At 52.1% G+C, this 21926-nt stretch overlaps 1 protein-coding gene across 14 annotated transcripts in view; it reads right to left on the bottom strand.

Moving 5' to 3' along the window:
• Positions 1 to 9946: 9946 nt before the first annotated feature.
• The window catches only part of DTX2 (deltex E3 ubiquitin ligase 2), a 60489-nt gene continuing 48509 nt past the window's right edge, over positions 9947 to 21926 (bottom strand). For 7 of the 14 annotated variants that reach the window (XM_038375309.2, XM_038375303.2, XM_038375301.2 and 4 more), the window contains 5 exons: positions 16503 to 16573; positions 14925 to 15083; positions 14610 to 14771; positions 11909 to 11998; positions 9947 to 10694 (listed from right to left, as the gene is read on the bottom strand). In XM_038375309.2, the coding sequence (XP_038231237.1) occupies positions 10470 to 10694; positions 11909 to 11998; positions 14610 to 14771; positions 14925 to 15083; positions 16503 to 16573 (707 nt within the window). In that variant the 3' untranslated portion in view covers positions 9947 to 10469. Of the gene's footprint in view, positions 10695 to 11908; positions 11999 to 14609; positions 14772 to 14924; positions 15084 to 16502; positions 16574 to 18639; positions 18727 to 21926 lie in introns of all 14 variants that reach the window. The other 7 variants (XM_038375299.2, XM_043499327.1, XM_038375305.2 and 4 more) reach the window with 2 other exon arrangements.

Consider the following 21926-nt stretch of genomic DNA (forward strand, 5'->3'; position numbering starts at 1 on the left):
ATGCACATTCCACCTGCAATAAGGACAGCAAGACACGAATGCACTCAATATAGACAGCCGGTTTCCAGACAACAAAGCCAGATATCTTGACACTTCTCTATTTCCACTGAAATGTAGTTTCAACAAGCTAAACCAAGTAGTCCTTAATTCCCATAAGCAACTTTAAGATCTCAGGTGGGTTTCCATTTTTTGCCCCCCAAATTCACCTTTCTTCCCATTAGATTTGCCTCCAGCATACAAACCATACCTCGTTCTTTGCTGTTCCTCGTTACGGGACTGCAGGGCCCAATTTGCAATGGACTCTGCCCCCTATTGACTTCCTCTGTAAAATGGGGCTAATGCTACCGCCTGCCTTTGGAAAGTGCTTTGAGCTCTACTGATGAAAAGCGCTAGCTAAGAGCTTGATGCTATTCTCACAAACAGGCAGTGGGACTCTGTGCAGGAGGAAGGTGAAAATCAGCATAGCTTCAATATGCCGATTTACACCAAGTGATCATCTGGCCCCTTGTCTCCATTTGGGATCTAGGGGTAACTTGGATTCCTGTTACCGTAGCCTCAGGAGGAGCACATAGGCTAGCAGACTCATGCAGTGTGTATGAGGCCAGCTCTCGGGCTACAGCTCCTACACTGGTTGTCTATGAACAGCTGTTTTCCTAACAGAACGCTGGGTCCTGTCCACTCTCTATAGGGATGGCTGCTGGGTTAGCTCCAGTCTCACACCACGGGCTGGCGTCTACCTAGAAACATTTGATAGCAGCCCTCAGCGACCTGAAGCGGGGTTCCAAAGGGGATGGAGCTCGGCTGTTCTCTGTGATGGCAGATGACAGAACAAGGAGCAATCGTCTCAAGTTGCAGTGGGGGAGGTCTAGGTTGGATATTAGACAACACTATTTCACTAGGAGGGTGGTGAAGCACTGGAATGGGTTACCTAGGGAGGTGGTGGAATCTCCTTCCTTAGAGGTTTTTAAGGCCTGAACTGACAAAGCCCTGACTGGGATGATTTAGTTCGGGTTGGTCCTGCTTTGAGCAGGGGGTTGGACCAGATGACCTCCTGAGGTCTCTTTCAGCCCTAATCTTCTATGATTCTTTGTACATGCTGGGCTCCCCCATTCACAACCATAACCGCCCACAGCCAAGATCCCCTCCGTCCCTCCGAGCACTATCAGGGCGGGGGCAGCCAGGCAGAGCTATGCAGCAAGGTCATCGCAAGAGATGTTTGTTAGATCTGATTCTTCCCTACATTACCCATAGGAAACAATAAAGACCCGTGGATTGTACACAGCCTGGTCGGGGGCACAGCTAGGGCCTGCCGAATGGCTGCACTGAGTGACCACGTCATTACAGCACGGCAGAAGGACTCTCCGGCGTGGAGCCCTGCGGACCTCGGTGGGACTGAGCAGCACAGTGTCCTGATGCCAAGAGCTCTTCCCGGACAAGGCTGGGGGAGTTCTGCCAGGGGGCTTGCTGGCATTAGGGGGTGGCCCGCATTCGCCAGGTGATACATCTATGTGCCACCACGAGTCATGGGTTGAAGGAGTCCATGGAACCAGTGAGCACAGTTCAGAGGCTTTGCTGACATATTTACGGGGTCAGTCCCCAGCTAATAACAAACAAACCATCGTCCCTGGCCTACGCGCTATAGACAATTGGAGAGAATCTGGATTCTCTGCATTCTTTACTGCACGGCCCATCCAGCTAGTCCCAGGCTCACGCCAAAGGGCTCACAGCACCGGCTTAGTCCAGCTGCAAGCTGTACAGGCTTCCAACTCCCCTTTCCCTGCCAGTGGAGCTGCTCCAGTCCTGGGCCCCCATCCAGGCCTGCTAATGCACCATGCTAATGACTTACATCATTCCCTGCTTTCATCCGTCTCCCCTGGCTTTGCAGGGAAGGTTTGGGGTCAGTTCTTATTGAATTCAAGCCGCCTCTTGCTCCCTCGGGTGGGATCTGGGTGCTCGGAAAGGCTGCCGTGGCTGTAGGAGGAGATCGCATTGTGTTTGAAAATACTTCACGAGCGGTTATAAATTCGCCCCTCACTGCCCAAGGCTCAGATCTCTCCGCTTCAGAACACTGTGGCCAGCAGGGCTCTGGCTGGTCTTTTAGACTGTACGCGCCTCAGGGCAGAGCCTGTCTTCTGTTCTGGGTACGTACAGCTCATGGCCCAACGGGGCTGGGGCCTTAGGTGCTGCTGATACACAAATAATAAACAAACATGAGTCACCGCCAGCGTTAAAGAAACAAAATCTCCCCTCCGCCGGTTCCGCTCCATTGTAACCAGCATCATAAGGCCTCTGGGGCTCTAGCCCAGTGGGCCCCGATTCCCAGCGAGAGCTGCAGGCGCGACCAGCAGAACCGCTCCTGACACTAAACCCCACTTGTGCCGTTCAAAGACGACCGAGGGATTTGTGAAGGAGGAAGCCCAGGGTGAAAGAAATGCAGGGGGTGGGTGTGAGAAAGAGGGACTCTGCTAAGGCCAGACAAAAGACAACAGGAGGGGAGAAGACGGGGGGGGAGTTTCGGTCAGGCCTGTCCTGCCACATTACAAGAGCTTCTCCCCTCTCCCTCTGGCCATACGTCTGCTTTCCAGCTCAGACAGGTAGTGCAGCATTGGAGGAGTTTCTCTGCTTTGCCCCCCTCCAGCTCAGACCTATGCTGTAGGAGTTAATCTCCCCCTTGCTGGGCTCCCCAGCTCAGACCCAGCATTACACCAGTACCTGGCTGTCCTCATCTCCCACTCAGAGGCAGGGCAGGATCCCCATTTTACAGACAGGGGAAACTGAAGCCCCAGGATAAGCAACGATTTGCCCAAAGACCTCCCAGCAAATCCGGGGCAGGGCTGGAGAGAGCAGCCATGGCTGCTGATTGCCTGGTGCTGGGCTTTAACCGCAAACCCATCCTTCCTTCCTCCCTCCGGAGCAGCTCCGTTCGTGTGTGTTCAGCCCTTTGTGCTCAGCTCGGGGTTAAACAGCACCTGAGCCTTTCACATGGGCTCCCCCCACCCTCTGCCATTCTAGACAGGGCTTGTGCCAGTTGGGCCGGGCATGCAGCCCTCGGTGATTTGACCTTGACTTTGATTTTAGAAGTGTGTGCAACAAGAGTGATGTCATGGTGGGAGTCTGCTATAGACCACCGGACCAGGGGGATGAGGTGGATGAGGCTTTCTTCCGGCAACTCACGGAAGCTACTAGATCGCATGCCCTGATTCTCATGGGTGACTTTAATTTTCCTGATATCTGCTGGGAGAGCAATACAGCGGTGCATAGACAATCCAGGAAGTTTTTGGAAAGCGTAGGGGACAATTTCCTGGTGCAAGTGCTAGGGGAGCCAACTAGGGGGAGCGCTTTTCTTGACCTGCTGCTCACAAACCGGGTAGAATTAGTGGGGGAAGCAAAAGTGGATGGGAATCTGGGAGGCAGTGACCATGAGTTGGTTGAGTTCAGGATCCTGACGCAGGGAAGAAAGGTAAGCAGCAGGATACGGACCCTGGACTTCAGGAAAGCAGACTTTGACTCCCTCAGGGAACAGATGGCCAGGATCCCCTGGGGGACTAACATGAAAGGGAAGGGAGTCCAGGAGAGCTGGCTGTATTTCAAGGAATCCCTGTTGAGGTTACAGGGACAAACCATCCCGATGAGTCGAAAGAATAGTAAATATGGCAGGCGACCAGCTTGGCTTAATGGTGAAATCCTAGCGGATCTTAAACATAAAAAAGAAGCTTACAAGAAGTGGAAGGTTGGACATATGACCAGGGAAGAGTATAAAAATATTGCTCGGGCATGTAGGAAAGATATCAGGAGGGCCAATTCGCACCTGGAGCTGCAGCTAGCAAGAGATGTCAAGAGTAACAAGAAGGGTTTCTTCAGGTATGTTGGCAACAAGAAGAAAGCCAAGGAAAGTGTGGGCCCCTTACTGAATGAGGGAGGCAAGCTAGTGACAGAGGATGTGGAAAAAGCTAATGTACTCAATGCTTTTTTTGCCTCTGTTTTCACTAACAAGGTCAGCTCCCAGACTGCTGTGCTGGGCATCACAAAATGGGGAAGAGATGGCCAGCCCTCTGTAGAGATAGAGGTGGTTAGGGACTATTTAGAAAAGCTGGACGTGCACAAGTCCATGGGGCCGGACGAATTGCATCCGAGAGTGCTGAGGGAATTGGCGGCTGTGATTGCAGAGCCCTTGGCCATTATCTTTGAAAACTCGTGGCGAACGGGGGAAGTCCCGGATGACTGGAAAAAGGCTAATGTAGTGCCCATCTTTAAAAAAGGGAAGAAGGAGGATCCTGGGAACTACAGGCCGGTCAGCCTCACCTCAGTCCCTGGAAAAATCATGGAGCAGGTCCTCAAAGAATCAATCCTGAAGCACTTAGAGGAGAGGAAAGTGATCAGGAACAGTCAGCATGGATTCACCAAGGGAAGGTCATGCCTGACTAATCTAATCGCCTTTTATGATGAGATTACTGGTTCTGTGGATGAAGGGAAAGCAGTGGATGTATTGTTTCTTGACTTTAGCAAAGCTTTTGACACGGTCTCCCACAGCATTCTTGTCAGCAAGTTAAGGAAGTATGGGCTGGATGAATGCACTATAAGGTGGGTAGAAAGCTGGCTAGATTGTCGGGCTCAACGGGTAGTGATCAATGGCTCCATGTCTAGTTGGCAGCCGGTGTCAAGTGGAGTGCCCCAGGGGTCGGTCCTGGGGCCCGTTTTGTTCAATATCTTCATAAATGATCTGGAGGATGGTGTGGATTGCACTCTCAGCAAATTTGCGGATGATACTAAACTGGGAGGAGTGGTAGATACGCTGGAAGGGAGGGATAGGATACAGAAGGACCTAGACAAATTGGAAGATTGGGCCAAAAGAAATCTAATGAGGTTCAATAAGGATAAGTGCAGGGTCCTGCACTTAGGATGGAAGAATCCAATGCACCGCTACAGACTAGGGACCGAATGGCTCGGCAGCAGTTCTGCGGAAAAGGACCTAGGGGTGACAGTGGACGAGAAGCTGGATATGAGTCAGCAGTGTGCCCTTGTTGCCAAGAAGGCCAATGGCATTTTGGGATGTATAAGTAGGGGCATAGCGAGCAGATCGAGGGACGTGATCGTTCCCCTCTATTCGACACTGGTGAGGCCTCATCTGGAGTACTGTGTCCAGTTTTGGGCCCCACACTACAAGAAGGATGTGGATAAATTGGAAAGAGTACAGCGAAGGGCAACAAAAATGATTAGGGGTCTAGAGCACATGACTTATGAGGAGAGGCTGAGGGAGCTGGGATTGTTTAGTCTGCAGAAGAGAAGAATGAGGGGGGATTTGATAGCTGCTTTCAACTACCTGAAAGGGGGTTTCAAAGAGGATGGCTCTAGACTGTTCTCAATGGTAGCAGATGACAGAACGAGGAGTAATGGTCTCAAGTTGCAATGGGGGAGGTTTAGATTGGATATTAGGAAAAACTTTTTCACTAAGAGGGTGGTGAAACACTGGAATGCGTTACCTAGGGAGGTGGTAGAATCTCCTTCCTTAGAGGTTTTTAAGGTCAGGCTTGACAAAGCCCTGGCTAGGATGATTTAACTGGGACTTGGTCCTGCTTTGAGCAGGGGGTTGGACTAGATGACCTTCTGGGGCCCCTTCCAACCCTGATATTCTATGATTCTATGATTCTATGACCTCCACACCCTGCAGCCAAGTGCTGGTCATCTAGCGTCTGGCTGCACCATGTCCCGTGGAGCCCAGCCGCATGCTGAGCGGGTAGGGGAAAGCCCCCAGGCTGTTCCACACACGCTAAATACCGTCTCATTCATGCACAATATCCCCAGAGCACACCTGGAAGGGCAAGATGCCGTCCGCACGATAATTATTGACCCAGCTGGTCTCACAACCCGGTGCGTCAGGAAAGCATCATCTACGGGCATCGTCACCTTGCATGGGGCTGCTGCGGCTGGATGAACCCTGCCGGGGTTTCCGTTCTTTAGCGTGCTGGGTGCTGTTCTCCTGTGGCCACAGTCCTGCTCTGCGACTGTGGGCAAATTGCTGTCCCTGCTTTGAGCCTCAGTTTCCCCAGCTGTAAAATGGAGAGGACATTAGTGCCTTCCTCTGTAGGCTCTTTGAGATCTACAAGTGAGAAACGCCACATACTGTCACTGCCCTTGGTGGATTGGGACAGGCCTCTGCTGTTCTGTTCCTCCTCCCTCTTCCAGCTCAGGACTTCCGCCCCTTGAGAAAGATTCTACCCTGGCCTTAGCCCATCTCAGCAGACTTGTCCAAGCTCTGTGGTGGAACAGGAGCAGAACGGACTCCTGTCGCTCTCCTCCCTTGACGCGGTCCCTAGCAGCTGCCCCGTTATCCCTGTGAGAACCTTTAGATCAGGGCAGGGAGCCAGAAAGGAGGAACCTGGTAGGGGGAAGGAGGGGCAGGGCTGGCTCCAGCGATCATTCCCTCTTCCCCCCACAAATCCTTTCCCTTCCCCCCAGCAGCACCCTCATAATCCAGTGGTGATGGTGCAAGACACCCCAGGACTGGGCAGGGCTCTAAGGGTTAACATGGGTTCTCTCACCCAGGACCGAGGCGGGATGTGAGCAACCATTTATGCACGTGCTCAGCTGAGCTCCGGAGTCATCCCGTAACTGGGTCGGACCGGTGGTCCATCTCACCCCCTCTCCTGTCGGGGATCACTCACACACTGCAGGTTAAGCACAGCCACGTCTGCAGGCGTCAGGTACTAGCCAAGCCAGGGGGAAACAGGTTAAGAGCTAGATCACCTCTGAACTGAGCTGCCTTGGACTTAGGAATCATAGAATATCAGAGTTGGAAGGGACCTCGGGAGATCATCTAGTCCAACTCCCTGCTCAAAGCAGGCACAATCCACAATTTTTTTTTTTTTGCCCCAGTTCTCTAAATGGTCCCCTCAAGGATTGAACTCACAACCCTGGGTTTAGCAGGCCAATGCTCTAACCACTGGGCCTATCCCCAACTCTCATAGAATCTAGGAGCCATCATCTGGGAGGAGACGGCAGCTGCTTTGCGGTAGCAGTGAGGAGGCCCAGTCGTGGAGCAGGACCCCACGGTGCTAGGTCCTGTACAAACACAGAGCAAAGAGTTTATTGTCCCCCGCCCCTCCACCCCCGCACCATGTGTTCAAACAATTGCCGGGAGCTGCGCAGGGCCTGCTGCGCTCAGAGGTTGTACGCCAGCCCTCGCTTGGCTGCATCCTGATGCCGCTACGGGACAAGAGGTTGGAATAACACACGCAGCATTTGGTGAACTTGCTGCTTGGTTAGTTCCTTGTTCCCTTGCACTGACCTTTTAAAACTCCCCCAGCGTGTTTATACCAAAATGGGCCACCCTGGTGCCTGGCACTGGTTTACCTTTAGCCACAAGTCCATTGCTGGTTTGCTGCTTCTCTCGCCCTGGCGCTCTTTCGCCACATTCCTCCAAACTGGTCTCTGCTGAAATTCAAACCGAGCTAAGACCAATGGCCCAGCTCCCCAGAGGTAGACAGACACCTCACTCCATTGATGGCAATGGGGGTGAGGCACCTAAATATCTTTGAGTATCTGGGCCAGGCCATCCACACTGGGGGGGTGGCCTGGATTTAGTCACATTGGTTTCTAAACCTTAAATTGGTGCAACTTTTGGGTGTGGACGAGGCCGTGCTCAGGAGCCCACCAACTCAGTAACAGGCATGGTCTGAACTCAACCCAGCTCCCCAAAAGCCAGTGTGTATCTTACTGAGCCTCCCACTGCTTCTTCCAGGCTCGTGAAGTATTGGATCGATGTCTCCAACGGATTCATGACTCAGCGGCTTGGACAAACACCAGCCCAGCCCCCTACAAGTGAGAAATCAGACTTGTTCACACTTGATTTAATGCCCAGTCTCAGATCTACTTCTCACAGCACCAGAGAGAGCAACACCAGGCAGCCTGCTCAGCTGGGAGCCACTCTGAAGGCCCACACTGTGTAAGGACATCACCAGTGCCCACGCAGTTTCAAGGAGAAGGAAACACAAGTGGCTGGTCCCAAAGCAAGCCTAATTTCCTGCAGCTTTACTGCTCTTCTTGGGTGAATGTCCCAGAGGAGGCTTCATGGTAGCTGGAGTCTTCTCTGCTACAGCTAGTGCAGGGCTAATGGCCGAGAGGGAAGGAGCATCCACGTTAGGACACTAGCTTGCTTGGATGATGAAGAGCAAGGAAGTGCTCCAGCTCTCTTCAGGGCATTCGGGGATTTTTAGGGTTGAAGAAACAATTCAAACATCTGCATTTTCCTGTGCTTGTCCGAATGGTACATCTAGGAGCCTGCTACACTTAAGACCTGGGCACCACTACAGGTGCTAACCTCAGACAAATGATTCCCAGAGTGCTTAGGGAACTGCAGAGACAGGGTTGATGGCCACCAGCTGCACAGATGTGGCCTTTCACGCTCGACAAGACCCTAAGCCCCTGGGTTACATAAGACACAATTCATGTTTTGGGCCGAAGGGCTGGTCTACACTGAAAACTTACAGCGGCATAGCTATGTGTGAAAAATCCACACCATGGGAGCCGCCACTCTGCCAAACTAACCCCCCGTGGAGACAGAATTCTTCCAGTTACTGCTTCTGGGGGAGGAGGGTTAAGTACAGCATCAGTTGAAGTGTAGACATACAGCATGTCTACACTACCGAATTAAGTCAACCTAACTTACATTGGCATACAGTCCCCGCAGTAATTACAGCACTTGTGTGCATCCACACTTCGCCCCTTGTGTTGGCCGTGCGCATCCTTGCGCCGATGGAACTGTCTATGTGGGATGGCTTCTGAAAGCTAGCAACAGTCAACGGAAGCAAGGCGGTGTCCACATAGACCCCGCATCAACCTGGTCTCTACGCCTCTCGGGGAGGTGGAGTTATTAAGGGGGTGAGTGACATTTTAGTGTGGACAGAGTTAGGTTGATGTAAGCTGCCTTGCGTCGATCTACGTTGTGTAGACCAGAGCTTAGCCTTACTAACTTACTCCTGCCTGGAAGGAAAGACACTTACTCCTCAATTAACATTTCAACTCCAGCAACAGGGCCGGGAAGGAATTAAAGGGAGGACGCTGGTAGGGCTAACTACAGCCAAGTATGCCTTAGTAATCCCCCCTAGGTGCCTCCACTTCCCTTCTTTTGATCATTGTGGAGTGATTCACCTAGTCTGATGGGCCAAGTCACTTCAAGCTAGCATTCAGGGCACAGCATCACTCCCTGAAGGCTCAAGCTGTGTTTAGCCTCAGACCTCCCTTCCTACCCCATTTTAGAGCCTGTTACATTCTTCATGCAGGGGCGGGGCCTCTGGTTTTGTTCAACCAGAAGCTGCAGTTGAGGAGGGGTTTTCTGGCTGTCACGTGCTACCCTGTCTCACCTGGGGAGTGCTGCTGCTGGTTCTCCGCTCCTGTTGGACAGCTCTGTAGGGCAGCACAAATCTGTACACAGAGCCGAGGAGGGTGGGGAATTGACCTCCGCTCCTAGACTCTGCTGCTGGGGAACGATACGTCCCCTCCTTCCTCGAGACCTGCGGCCCCATTTGCAAAGCCTCGACCAGGAAAGGCACAGCCTGCATCATGCAGCAGACAACCTTGCCACTCCTAATTAGGCAACAGCACCATGAAAGGGAAGTTCCAATGATTAGGGACCCTTGAGCCCGTCCACGGACTCCAGGAACTGTCCTTCCCCCTTGCAGCGATTGCTTCTGCTGTATCCATGGCACACTGGCTCACACCTGATGGGAAATGCCCTGTTGCAGCAGGACGGGCAGCCACCACCATCTTTAGCAGAAGAACACTAGGCCTCTTGAGAAAGATTCTACCCTGGCCTTAGCCCATCTCAGCAGACTTGTCCAAGCTCTGTGGTGGAACAGAGCGTTAGCCAAACTCCAGCGAAGGACCAGGTATCAGACCAAAAAACGAAAGCATCAGACACAAGAGATTCCTTCAAGGCGAATGTCAGCTCTCCAGAGCAATGCAGCGTTTATTAGGAGCACAGCACAAAGGCATAGGTATTAAATCAGCTACCCGGGGACGGGGGGGGGGGGGGAGGAGGAGGAGGCACTCAGCTGAGCAGAGCTTCGGGGTGTTAGCCAGAGGAGTACGGACATTTCGTTGCTGATCCAGAGCCAGCAAGACGTCCCTTTACACAGCGAGGGAGCAGGGCTGGGACCACTCGAGCGCTGCAAAAGTACACGGAGAAGCGAGTTGATCAGCCACCTAGGGAGCACATTCCAGGCATGCCCTAGTTGCAGGAGTGCTCCGGTATCATGCCTGAGACACCAAGATCAGGACCCTGGGCTTATACAAAAATAACCTGCTCTCCAGAAACCAGACTGTACAGAACACGATTCCCAAATACAGTGTTATTGCTCAGAACATGACAAGTGATTAGAGACAGGACCTTAAGGCAACAGGTATAAGTGCACTAGCCGCCCTCCAGAGGCTTGAGTAGGCATTCGCTGTGCATTGCACAGACATGACGCGAGTCACTGTCTCAAGCAGGCCTCGGTGACGCCCTGAGCTGCCAGCTCTGCCAGCACATTGTCCAGGTAGTTGGGGTCGGGGTAGCCGTGGCCGCTGAGATTGGTGTCCATCTCCGTCTTGTGGTGAATCTCATTCCACACCACTGTGTTGCTCTCGCCGGTTGTGCTGGAAGTGCCCACGGTGAAAATCAGGCGCCTTTTCCAGGCCACCCTCAATAGATCCAGGACCTAGAGATGGCAAAGGGGACAGCTCCATTAGAGAACAAAGCGCCTTGGTTCCTGGACAGCTTAGGGTTCAATGCGATCAGTCGAGCCAGTAGTGGGTTGGGCGATCTCTGTTCCAGGCTGGTTCACTCTGCCCTCCTGCTCCATCGCCATTCCTGGTTGGACCAAAGTCCAGGGCTGATTCCCCCTCCCTGCAGTTCCCTCCTTTCCCATGCTCTATGGCCACATGGTGGGAGCGCTGCCCAAGTGGTGAAGGCAGCATGGCCTAGTTGTCAGGGCACCAGGCTGAGAGTCAGGAGCCCTGGGCTCTATTCCTGACCTGGCTGGCACAGATCACTTCCCCTCTCTGGTCCTGAGTTTCCTGGCTGTACAATGCGGGTGAGGGGGGAATGACACGTAATCCCTTTCGCCTGAGGATCTCAAAGCACTCTGCAAAGGTGGGCAAGTCTCACTATTAATGACCTGCAGCACCAGCAGGCCGACTTCCTTCTCTCCCAGAGAGGCAGAAGATGCAAGCCCTGCTCCCTCTGGATCTATGCAATACCCTGTCCATTTCTAGACACACGTCAATCCTTAACGGTTACCCGCAGAGGAGACAGCGTCTGGATGAACTCCATGGGGTAGATTTCTCCAGAGAAATAGCCCGTTAAAATCTAACTCGCTGGAGCCCTGCAGTCCCAGGAGGGAACCCCGGCCATTTGGGTTGGAAGGGATGCTCCTAGTCCATCCCCGGTATGGGTACAAGCTAGCATTGATGGCTCCCCAGGCATTTCCCCTCCTCCAAAAAACAGGGTATTAACCAAGGAGACATGGAGATTCCACAGCCTCCCTTATCAAACTGCTCCCTTTACCCAACTGTCCTTGCAGTTACCAAAGGGACCCACCCTGCCAGGTACTGAGTGCCAGCAACTGCTTAACTCAGTGGAAGTCCAAGGCACTCAGCCCCTTGCAGAAAACACTTCACGCCTCCTACAATCAGGCAGGATGTGTACGTGCTCCAGGCAGAGAATGCACCAGCCACGGACTAAGATCGCAAGTCACTTGTGGTTTGCAAACCTAAGAGCCACCGCATTAATTCAGTTACTGCCCAGACTGGGAGTGAGTGCGGGGCTCTTGTAAGACTTGAAGTAAGTCCATTCAGCCCCACTGGAAAAAGGCCAGACTCAGGCCAAGTGCCGGTTACTGGTGAAGTCACCACTTGGATCAGGACTTATTACCTTTCTGCCCTTCTCGTTATCGGGAAGGTAACAGTACCGGGGAAAACCTCTGGCTGTGTATGGCATCCCTGGATTGGGGTGCTCCGGCCCCTGCAACAGATAAGGCAATCCATCAACTCTGAACCGACGACAGCTGCTTTCACAGGCTGACGGCACTGACTGATTTTTCCAACAGCAGGAGAACAGAACTGTGTAGACCCGCCCCATCCCGGCTGCCCCAAGTCCTGGGGGGGTGGGGGGAGGAAGACAACATTACTCCCTCCTCAATCCCCCTCCTGTTGCACCCCCCCAGACTTGGGGAAAATGGGGTATAACCCCCTCCCCCTGCCCAATCCCCCAAATCCCCCTTGCTGCTCTGAGTTCTGGGATGAATGGGGCTGATCCCCTGCATCCACCCTCTTCCTAGGCTTGGAGGAGAATGGGACAGGAGCCCCTCCTTGACATACCAACCAGTGCCTGTCCCCCATGTCAACCTGCCTCTGCCTTATCCTACCCTGCCACCTCGGCCCTGCACTTCAAATCTACCCCCCCCCCCCCCCCCCACCATTGGCCACCGACCAGCCAGCCGCACCGCTCCGGCACAGAGCCGAGGCCAACTACATTCCCCAGAATCTGGGCACCAGCCACACATCGGGCTCACAGCGAGAGAGGGGTGGACTCTGGGGACTGCAGTTTCCACGCAGGAGATAGCATTATGAAATCAGGGCTGGAGTTATTTGGGTTGGAAATGGGAGTCTCCCTGACGTACCAAGAGACTTGGGCCAATTTGACCTCAACACACCACCGCTTTGGGAAAAATAGGGGCTTGGCTACATGCTGTAGGATCCCAGGAGTGTGATTTCTAATGGACGCTAATGTGTTGGCATTAATCCATGCAGACCCTGCTGGAGTGCACTAAAAAGTTCCCGAATGTGATCTAACATAGCTTTTAGTGCACACCAGCAGGATCTAAGAGGATCAGCTAACGTGCTTTAGAGATCATGCCCCTGTAGTCTGCATTAGGGACCTGTGTAGACAAGCCCTAAGGATCTGCATCCAACCACTGCAGCTCGGTTTACAAACTGAACCGCCTGAAGTCTGTGCAGAATGCAGAGGGATCGATTCTCCCCAGCATGACCCTTGGGAGAGCAGTCACACCAGTGCAGAGTGGGCAGAAAGTCTATTTTGCACAGACGTTAATGGCTAAATAAGATGAAAGGAAGTTGGGGGAGGAGAAGGCCTTGCCTGGAGATCCATTTAGGGGAGAAAAAAAAATTAAGATAGGCACCAGGCTGCCTCTCTGCTACGACTGTAAGCAGGGCTGACCACCTGGAAGACCTGGTCCAGCCCAAGCTTCGTTAATTGCTCAGTTATGTGACCTTGGGCAAGCCATGCCTCAGTTTCCCCATCTGTGAAAGAAGGGTTAATCTCTTCTCAACATCCTTCCATTGACAGTTTTTCTATTGTCACTGTAGTTTTTCTATCTGAGCACCTTCCATGTTACATTAGCAGCAATGGCGAGGTCTTCGGTGGACTTCATGGAATCTCAGGTGCGTCTCCCTTTTCAAAGCGGGAGAAGAGGGATAGCTCAGTGGTTTGAGCATTGGCCTGCTAAAGCCAGGGTTGTGAGTTCAATTCTTGAGGGGGCCATTTAGGGATCAGGGGGCAAAAATTGGGGATTGGTCCTGTTTTGAGCAGGGGGTTGGACTAGATGACCTCCTGAGGTCCCTTCCAACCCTGATATTCTATGAAAGGTGAAAAAGCCTAATGCTGCTGCTTCGGGCAGGACGCAAGACAGGTAAAAATAGTTCATGGCTACACAAGTGCCACATGTCACCCAGGCTCAGCAGCCACCGCAAGGTATAGTCTCTCAGACCATTATGAAGTCTGAGTGATGAAACCAGCCTCGGCAGCCATTTTGTCAGTGCATTCTCATCTGTAGGTCTATGAATCGAATACCCCACACAGCAGAGAGCACAGAGGTAGATCGTACATAGATGATGGATTTACAAGTGTGTTAACCAGCTCTTTGGGGAAAAAAAAACAACAAAAAAACGTAGGGCACCCAGATCCCATGGGATCTTCCATTAGATAAACCCAAAGAATTGGGTTAGGGAAGAGGAATTAAGGACATAGCAGTAGAAGGGACCTCCTGGGTCAGAGGCTAGTCCCCTGCTATCACAGGCAACCCCATCACATAATCCCAGGCAGAAACTTATCAAGATCCAGCTTAATTAGTTCCATTTCTTGCCTCCACTAATCCTACGGGGAGGTGGTTCCAGAACCTCACTCCTCCGATGGTTCGAAACCTCCTAAATTTCCACCCTAAGCTGACTCATGTTCAGTTTATCCCCATTTGCTCCTCTAGCTCCAATCTCTCTCCTCCTCCCTCCTTGAGGTCCGTAAGGATCTGAAGCCACCTAATCCTTTGGTGCCCAATCCAATCCCTTTGGCCATCACCAACTGCATGAGGGAAGAGGGACACACTGGTGTGTTACCATGGCTGGTGCTTACAAGAATTGTGACGTGAGTTCCACACGCCTCATGGATTCAATGCTCCACCACGGCAGAGACTAGCTTTAATTCATTGTTATATTTATTAGGCGCATGACGACAGAACCTAGGTATCTCAGTCATGGAGCAGGGCCTTCTTGGGCTGAGTACTGTACAGACAGAACTTGAGACAGTCGCTGCCCCAAGGGGCTTACAGCTGCCTAGGTACCTGAATTCCCCTGATAATGGAGTACACGATCTGTATTGTCCCGCAGTCCTGGTGGCCGGGAAGGGATTGAGTGAAAGTCGAAATCTCCATCTTCCCTTTTGGCTGAGTGCCAGTCTTTTCACCATAGATGGTTTTACAGGAGGGGCACTGCAGGCTGCCATCCTGTGGGCAAGAAGGGTCACCATCAGAGGGATTTCACAACAGTAGTGAGGACACTTGCACTAGTATCTGTACTGCCATACTGGGTCTACTCATGGATCGGGACCCCACTGTGCTCGGTCTTGTAGGTAACAGTGGCCCGGGGTGCTGCAGTACCTGGTTTCCATTGGCGTACATGGCCAGCACACAGAGCAGGTGGAAAGTGTGCTGGCATTTGGTCAGTTGCCCCACCGCTTCCGGCTTGATTGTCTTGCCCTCACAGGCATCGCTGTAGCCAGAAGGCAATGCCAGCTTTTCCATACAGATCATACAGTCCTTGAAAGAGCAAGAAGAGACGCCATTTACCACCAGCATCGGGCTGCAGCGAACATTAGCCTTGTTGATTAATCAGCTTGCCAGAGAGACTATTTAGAAATTAGTCTACAGTGGCATTAAAATACCCCTTTGAAGTCTGAGGAAGTCTCTGCCCCCCCCCCCCCGCAGCTTTTACCTATTGGGAAAACATTGATTCTTCTACTTTATTTGATTTGTCTATCAGTGTGATCTCTAGAGGCCTGTCCCTATAATCAAATTTAAAAAAAAAAAAAAAAAAAAAAAAAGTATTTCTACAACACCTCCCATCCTGAAGGATCCCCAAGTCCTACACATACATCCTGAAATCCTAAACTTTGGGTTAGAGGCCAGCAACTAATGAGTGCACAGCCCAAGAGGGGCTAGCACAGAAAGTTTACACCCTGGAGTTTTTGGTGAAAGGTGGAGGTGGTGGGACGAGATGGTTTTCGTAGCTACGGGATGAGAGAGACCTGGGAAGCTGTGCCAGCCCAATCTGGGAGCGGGGTTTGCTAGTCTGGTCTCTGTCCATGAGCAGCCTACTCTTTTATAGATTAAAAGAAGCCAAACCTCTTTGCACTTGAGTATTAGGCTAAACAAGGCGGCAGCTTTGTACAACTTCCTATCTTAAGTAGCAGTGTGTATCCCTCCTCAGAGCTCCTGGAGCCAAAGAGGACGCGGGGCACTGAAGTTCGTTTTGTTAACTGCTGAGCAAGGCAGTTTTCCCTGTGAGATCTCTGTGGGCAACATGCATTTGAGATGCAAATATTCTGCTAAGAGGTCACATTGCAGCTATCTCCTCCAAGCATTCGAGTCTGCACACGGGACCCTCTAAATAAAGGTCACAGCCTTTTGGGGGCACTTCTACCACTCTAAGGTCCCAAGTCAGCATCCACCACGGCCTCCCATTCGTTTGGGTGCTTCCTAACATACAGGGAAGTTAGGGCTGCTTCAAACTCTGGCTGCGTTGGAGTCTGGAGACGCTCCAGTTGACACACACAACAGAAAGGCAGAGAGCAGTGGTGTCCCAGGGTAGCTATCTTGGTAGGAACAGGGACCCTGGAGCTCTCCCACAGTACCTAACAATGCATGTGAGTGACACTCAAGGCAGAGTACAGGCCTTGCAGATACAAGGCCTTTTCACCTAGTGTTGACAAGACCATTAACAGGGGGTCCATTGGGACGTCATTTGTGTAGGGCAGGCTGGTGAGTGTAGTGTCAGTGAAGTGACCAGTGGAGGATCTGGCTAACAGTCTAAAGAGCTGTGTAGGTTTCACATGAGCCTTGCCTAGTATGAAGCAAGGCAGGCCTCTTATCCAGCCCACAACTGCTTTCGTTCCTTCCATTCTTCCCCTCTTTGGGGGAAAATGCTGTTGTCAGACTCCTTTGATTCCTCACACTCACCTCATCAGCAGGGGCTCCTCTCAGCTCTTCCAAGTATTTCCTCACCACCCGCTCGGGCTCGCTTGGGGTCACTGAAGAAAGGGAGGGAAGAAAAAAAAAAAAAAAAAAGAAAAGCCCATAGGGAAATAAAGATTCCAGGAGGTACAACGTGAGCGAGAGGCGGCGAAGGAGGGAGGAAAGCAAAGCAGTGGCAGGCCAGCTTGCCGAGGAAAAAGGTTTAGGGTTAGAGTTGGAGCAAGTTAGTCCAGCACGGGCCATTCTGACCGGTTAACACTACTCTGGTGCTCAGATGCTACGGGGTGCAGGAAATGTGTCGATTTTAAGGCCCCAAAAAAGGGACCAGTGCCCAGAGTCAGATTTCCTGCAAAACACAGGCCAGAAAACGTCACCCAGTAAATGGCAAGTAGATAAAGAATCAGGTTGTAAAAGCTCCCATTGCACGGGGTGAACAGCCACCGCTCCATCTGACGTCAATGGGAGCTGCAAATGCTCAGTCAATCTGAAGCAGACCTTAGGATCCTCTCTAGTCTTCTGATACTTTGCTGGGCTATGCCCTCCTCACATACTGCAGGCGACACTGGTGCCTTTCAAATACCAATGTTTTGCTGCACTGGCTCTCAGAACCAGGCTCAAGGACTATACACACCGCAATGGTGGAAGAGGGTCATGTATCCTACATCATTAAAAGAAAAAAAAAGCAGCACATGGACACATACTATATAGATAGGACATAATGGTTTTCAGACTAACTATCTATACGCACTAGTGCTCTCACATCAGAGAGCCAGGCAAAAACCTTAAGTGAAGGCACAACTACAGTCAGATCCAGCAGTCGTCAGGGTGTTCTCCTTATGCCATGAAGGAGCACAAGAGTACAATAAGCTTCATTACCGGATATTGCATTCCTAGCAGGAAAGCAAACCCTTCCTCGGAAAGGGCCTTTCTTGGGAACGTCTCACGGCTGATCCTGGTTGGTACCTCCCATAGAATACAAGTCACTGGGGTTTCTAAAAATAAGCTGGTTTCTTAATAAAATGAATGTAAATCTCCAGAATTATTAACTGGGCAGAGGCCCAGATCCACAAAGGTATCATGGCATCCCACTGATTCCATGTAAATTGTGCCTAGGTACCTTTGAGGATCAGGGCCTGAAATCCTTATATTCACTTGAGTTCTCCCCAAGCACGTATGTCCCACTGCAGTCCTAGGGCTTGCCCTTCAGCACAGGGATGGATTTCCTCCCTGCTGGTACCCCAGGGTATCCCTCCCTTCCCACCTACCAACATACCCGGACTCTGGTCTAGGACCACCCCTGGGGTTGGGAAGGTACAGCGCTCTCCATTGAGCTCACCTACGTGGCAGAGAACATGTAGTGCCACAATGGTGAGCACCGGTCCATGAGGTTCTGAATGGAGACTTCTAGCCCCTATCAGGTAGGGCATCAAACTGCAATCAAAGACCAGCTTCTTGCCATCCCCAGCATGGGCCGTGGGGCCAGCTGCTCCCGACCAGCATGGTTATGGTGGCATTTCACCACACTCTCCCCCACAGGTGAAAAGCCCCTTGGAAGCTCTCCCACCCCGCCCTGAAACATGGGGAGGAGGAGGAAGAATCCCAAGTCAGAGGGGGAGGGGTCCCTGTAGGAAGAGAATGTGTAGGAAGAGAATGAACTCCTCCCTTCGACCCCAGGAGATGGGATGAACCACCCCTTCCGCCCCAAACATGTCCCAAAGCTCAGGTGGCATTTTGTAGACCACCCCGTGAGCTGCCTGCTGAATGCTGGGGCTGGGTTTGGCAGAGGGGCCTTGGGGCATCCATGCCCAGTCCCCACTGAAATGCAATGAGAGCTGGGCAGCTCAGGGGTTCAACTGCTCTAGAAGACAATTTGACCCTGTGATGCAGCTCTCAGGGGGTCATAAAGGACAAGGGGGCTCCATTAAGCAGCTCACTTGCCTCCTCAACGGGTTAGGCTGGGATTGGCTCCTTGTGGGACGGAGGTGCTCAGGAAGCCCCTGCCACACAGCTGGGAGCCAAGAACCTGTGAGGGGTCACACAAGCCAGGGGAAAGTGGGCCGGTGCCTCTCGCGCCGTCACCAGGTGCCACACAACCCGACGGCAGGGCGACAAAGCTCCTTACCAGTAACCGTGTCCATCATAGACGCGATCAGGCTCTTCCACCAGCCTGCAAAGGGAAACATTTGCACAATCGACGTTATGATTCCACCTAGCAGAGGGCAAAAGAGAGGACTAGTCACTCGGCTGGTCTAGAGCCCTCGACCACTCCCTCCTCACTCAGCCCTACTGTAAAGCCCAACAGACCTACGGATGAGAGAGGGGCCGGGAGAGGTGGGGGGGGGGGGCGTAGGGTGGGGGAAGAGGAGTGCCATGACAAATGCTATTACCAGTAAGTAATTTTTCCTTGCCTCTTCTCCTCTTCCTCCATCCCGGCCAACAAAGCTAGCGGGGCCCACAGGACGGGGCAAAGGCAGCTCGCAGTGAGGAACTCAGGCCTATCACAAGGAGGAGTTTCAGTGGCTGACGCTCCAGGCTTCTCCACCCAGGAGGATACCCTGCTCTCAGTGTCCCTGGAAGGGCAGAATTTCTCTGGAAGGGGACTCTGGGGGATCTACATTCGCTGGCTCTCAGGCAGGTTTCCTCAGTTTACCACTCCAAATGGCATTTCCCTAAGCACCGCAAACAAGCCCTGTGCGCCTCCTGCAGGGCCCCCAAGAGTGAAGGCTCATTTAGGCAGTTCCACCTGGGTGACCCTGTCTTCTTCCAATTCCACCACCCTGTTAACCCCACCGCTGGGGAGCAGGATGCAGGCTCTTAGGCTAAGGTGTGGCCAAGAGCGGAATCTCTAAAGGCAGCTCAATAAACAACTCTACCCCCGATGAACAGGCCAGACTAGGTTCCAGCACTCTCTCTGACAGCCCAAAAATGCTAACAGGAAAACACAGGAGTTACAACTTATTTTGGTCACTGAAGAGAGCAGTTGCGGTTACACAGGAATTGGGTCTGATGGGTACCATTCATGCAGCCACTTTTCAGACTAGAAAGCAGTTTTAGGAAGCAGATAGAAAGGACCATCCACTTTTATGCAAAGTATTCCTTGATCAAATGAGCAAAGGTTCTGCTGCTCAGGTCCCTCCCTTCGCTCTGGATATCAGACAAATTGTTCTTTTCAGTTCTTGAAGAACTGGTTTTGGGCCACGCAGAATTCCAGTGGCACTCGACAGCCAGCTTTTGCCCAGAAGACATGGCCAGATTCAAGGCTACATACTGTTTAATAAGAAAGCATGAATGAATAACCCTGCTGGACAGTCAGAGGGGAGATGAAAAGCTACCTTGTCTGGTAAGAAAGATCACCAGGTAACGATTCCATTGTACCTGCTTTCCTGGATTAAGAAAAAGCTATTGAAAGGCTACTTTCTGAGGGCTAATTCTGACTTGCATTGTGGTCAATGGCTAAACTCCCACAAATATCAAAGGGACAAAGATATAGCCCAAGGCCTGTAGCTGCAGGAAAACCAGCCCCATCAAGACAAGTGACTTCCTCCTGCCCCCCCAACTGCAGCAGAGTTATGTTAGCAACAAAAAGTTTCTAGCAGATAGTCTGGAAGAGAGATTCCTAGATTTTAACAGCCAGAAGGGGCCACGATGACCCTCTAGTCTGTCCTCCTAAAGAGCACAGCATGGAGAACCTTGCCCAGTGATAACTGCAGCAAGCCCATAACTTTGGGCATCAAGGAATAAGCTCTTAAGGAAACCCGACTGCACATTGTGAGACACAAGAAGGGATTGGGGACCAGGACTTATGCCTGTGCCAAGAAATCCCATCCTCACGCTCCTAGTCATCAGATTCCCTGAAGTGGAACGCTCAGGGGGGCGGGGGAGTTTCCTGACTGACCTGACAAGTAGGCTCGGGGCCAGAAAACCATGATGGCCAAGGCCAGCCTGGGGTGAGCAGATGGCAGGGGCCCTGCCTTAGTTTGCTATTACTTTCTGAAGAGTAGGAGGTGGCAGGATGCTGTTCCCCCGAAGGGCTGCACTCAGATAACGGCTTAAAGGGTCTGGTGAAGATGCTTAGCGTCTCCGGTCGGCCAGGACAGATGCGATCTGGCTGGGCAGTTACTGGGCTCATCCCCGAATTAGACCTTGACAAACTTTGCTCCCCTCTCCAGCGGGAACACAGACAATCCCATGGACAGGAAGTAGGGGTTTGGCACAGACACAAGAACTGGGGAACCCCAGGAATCCCCCCTCCAGCTGTGGGTATAAAGGTCTGTCTCCACAAGCCAAGACACAATGACCAGATAGGGAAGCCTAGGTGGCCAGGTTAAAGCTCACGCTCCTAGAAGGCTGAGACACCCCAGAGAACCCTCAAAGGTCCTAACTGACAAAAGCAACTCTAGGGACTAGCACCTATCAGCTGGGCCCAAAGGAACCAGAAACACACAGCAGCATATGCTGATCCCAAGATCCCCACTGTAGACAGGTCCATACCTGAGACTGCATCAGGCGCCTATGAAACAGACACTTCAGGTGATTTAAATACAAAGAGCTCAGAGGTTCCTCAGCAGAAGCCTGCCTGTGGTAAGGAGCCCTTTTGAAAGAAGGCTCTGCCCCCCGACAGAGCACAGCTAGACCCAATTTCAGAAAGGAAGCTGTTTGCATCACCCTTTGAGGGAGCTATTAGGAGGAAGAAGATTCACCTGTGGGAGAGGCCATCCCTGATTGGGGAGGAGCCATGGGAGATTATAGGGAGGAGTGTGTTTGGGGGAGCAGACCAGGGCTACTCCAAGAGGGGAAAGGAGTGTGTGAGAGAGAATTTAAACACTGTCCTTGACTTAATGGATAATGCTACTCTTGTATTCAGCCTTGCTGAGGGGAGCCAGGGGCTGGACTGGCTCAGGGAGGGTTGGGTGGGTGGAGGAAAGATGTGTTCCTTCCTCATTTAGTTGGGCAATCAGGATCTTCATGAAGCTCCTAACACACCAACCTAAAGGTGGGGGATACAAGTCACCAGCTGCCAATAACTTGGCTAGGTGGAGAGGGGCAAATACACATCCTTCAAATGAAGCCAAGGAAAGTTATCCTTAAGGTACGGACCTGGGCTCAGGAGACCTGGAGCCTATTCCCAGCTCAGCCTCATCGGTGGGACCCTGGGCAAGTTCCTAGCTCATTCTCTATGAGTCTCTAACTCTTCCTCCCTCCTGCGGACCTTTGGGCTCTCCAGGCTGAAAGGCTCTCTTGGTATGAAGGATTACTGTTCTGAACCCCAGGGTCTGGATATTCTTGTGCTGGATGGTCTTGACCCCAAGTGTTGGTGGACTGTGAGGTTTATCCTTCTGGCTGTTTCCTGGGACAGAGGGGAAGAGATGCAGGCAAGGACGAGGCCCTGACGTTTCTGTCTTCTCCACT

Source organism: Dermochelys coriacea, chromosome 17 (genome assembly GCF_009764565.3).
Source record: "Dermochelys coriacea isolate rDerCor1 chromosome 17, rDerCor1.pri.v4, whole genome shotgun sequence".
Lineage (NCBI taxonomy): Eukaryota > Metazoa > Chordata > Testudines > Dermochelyidae > Dermochelys > Dermochelys coriacea.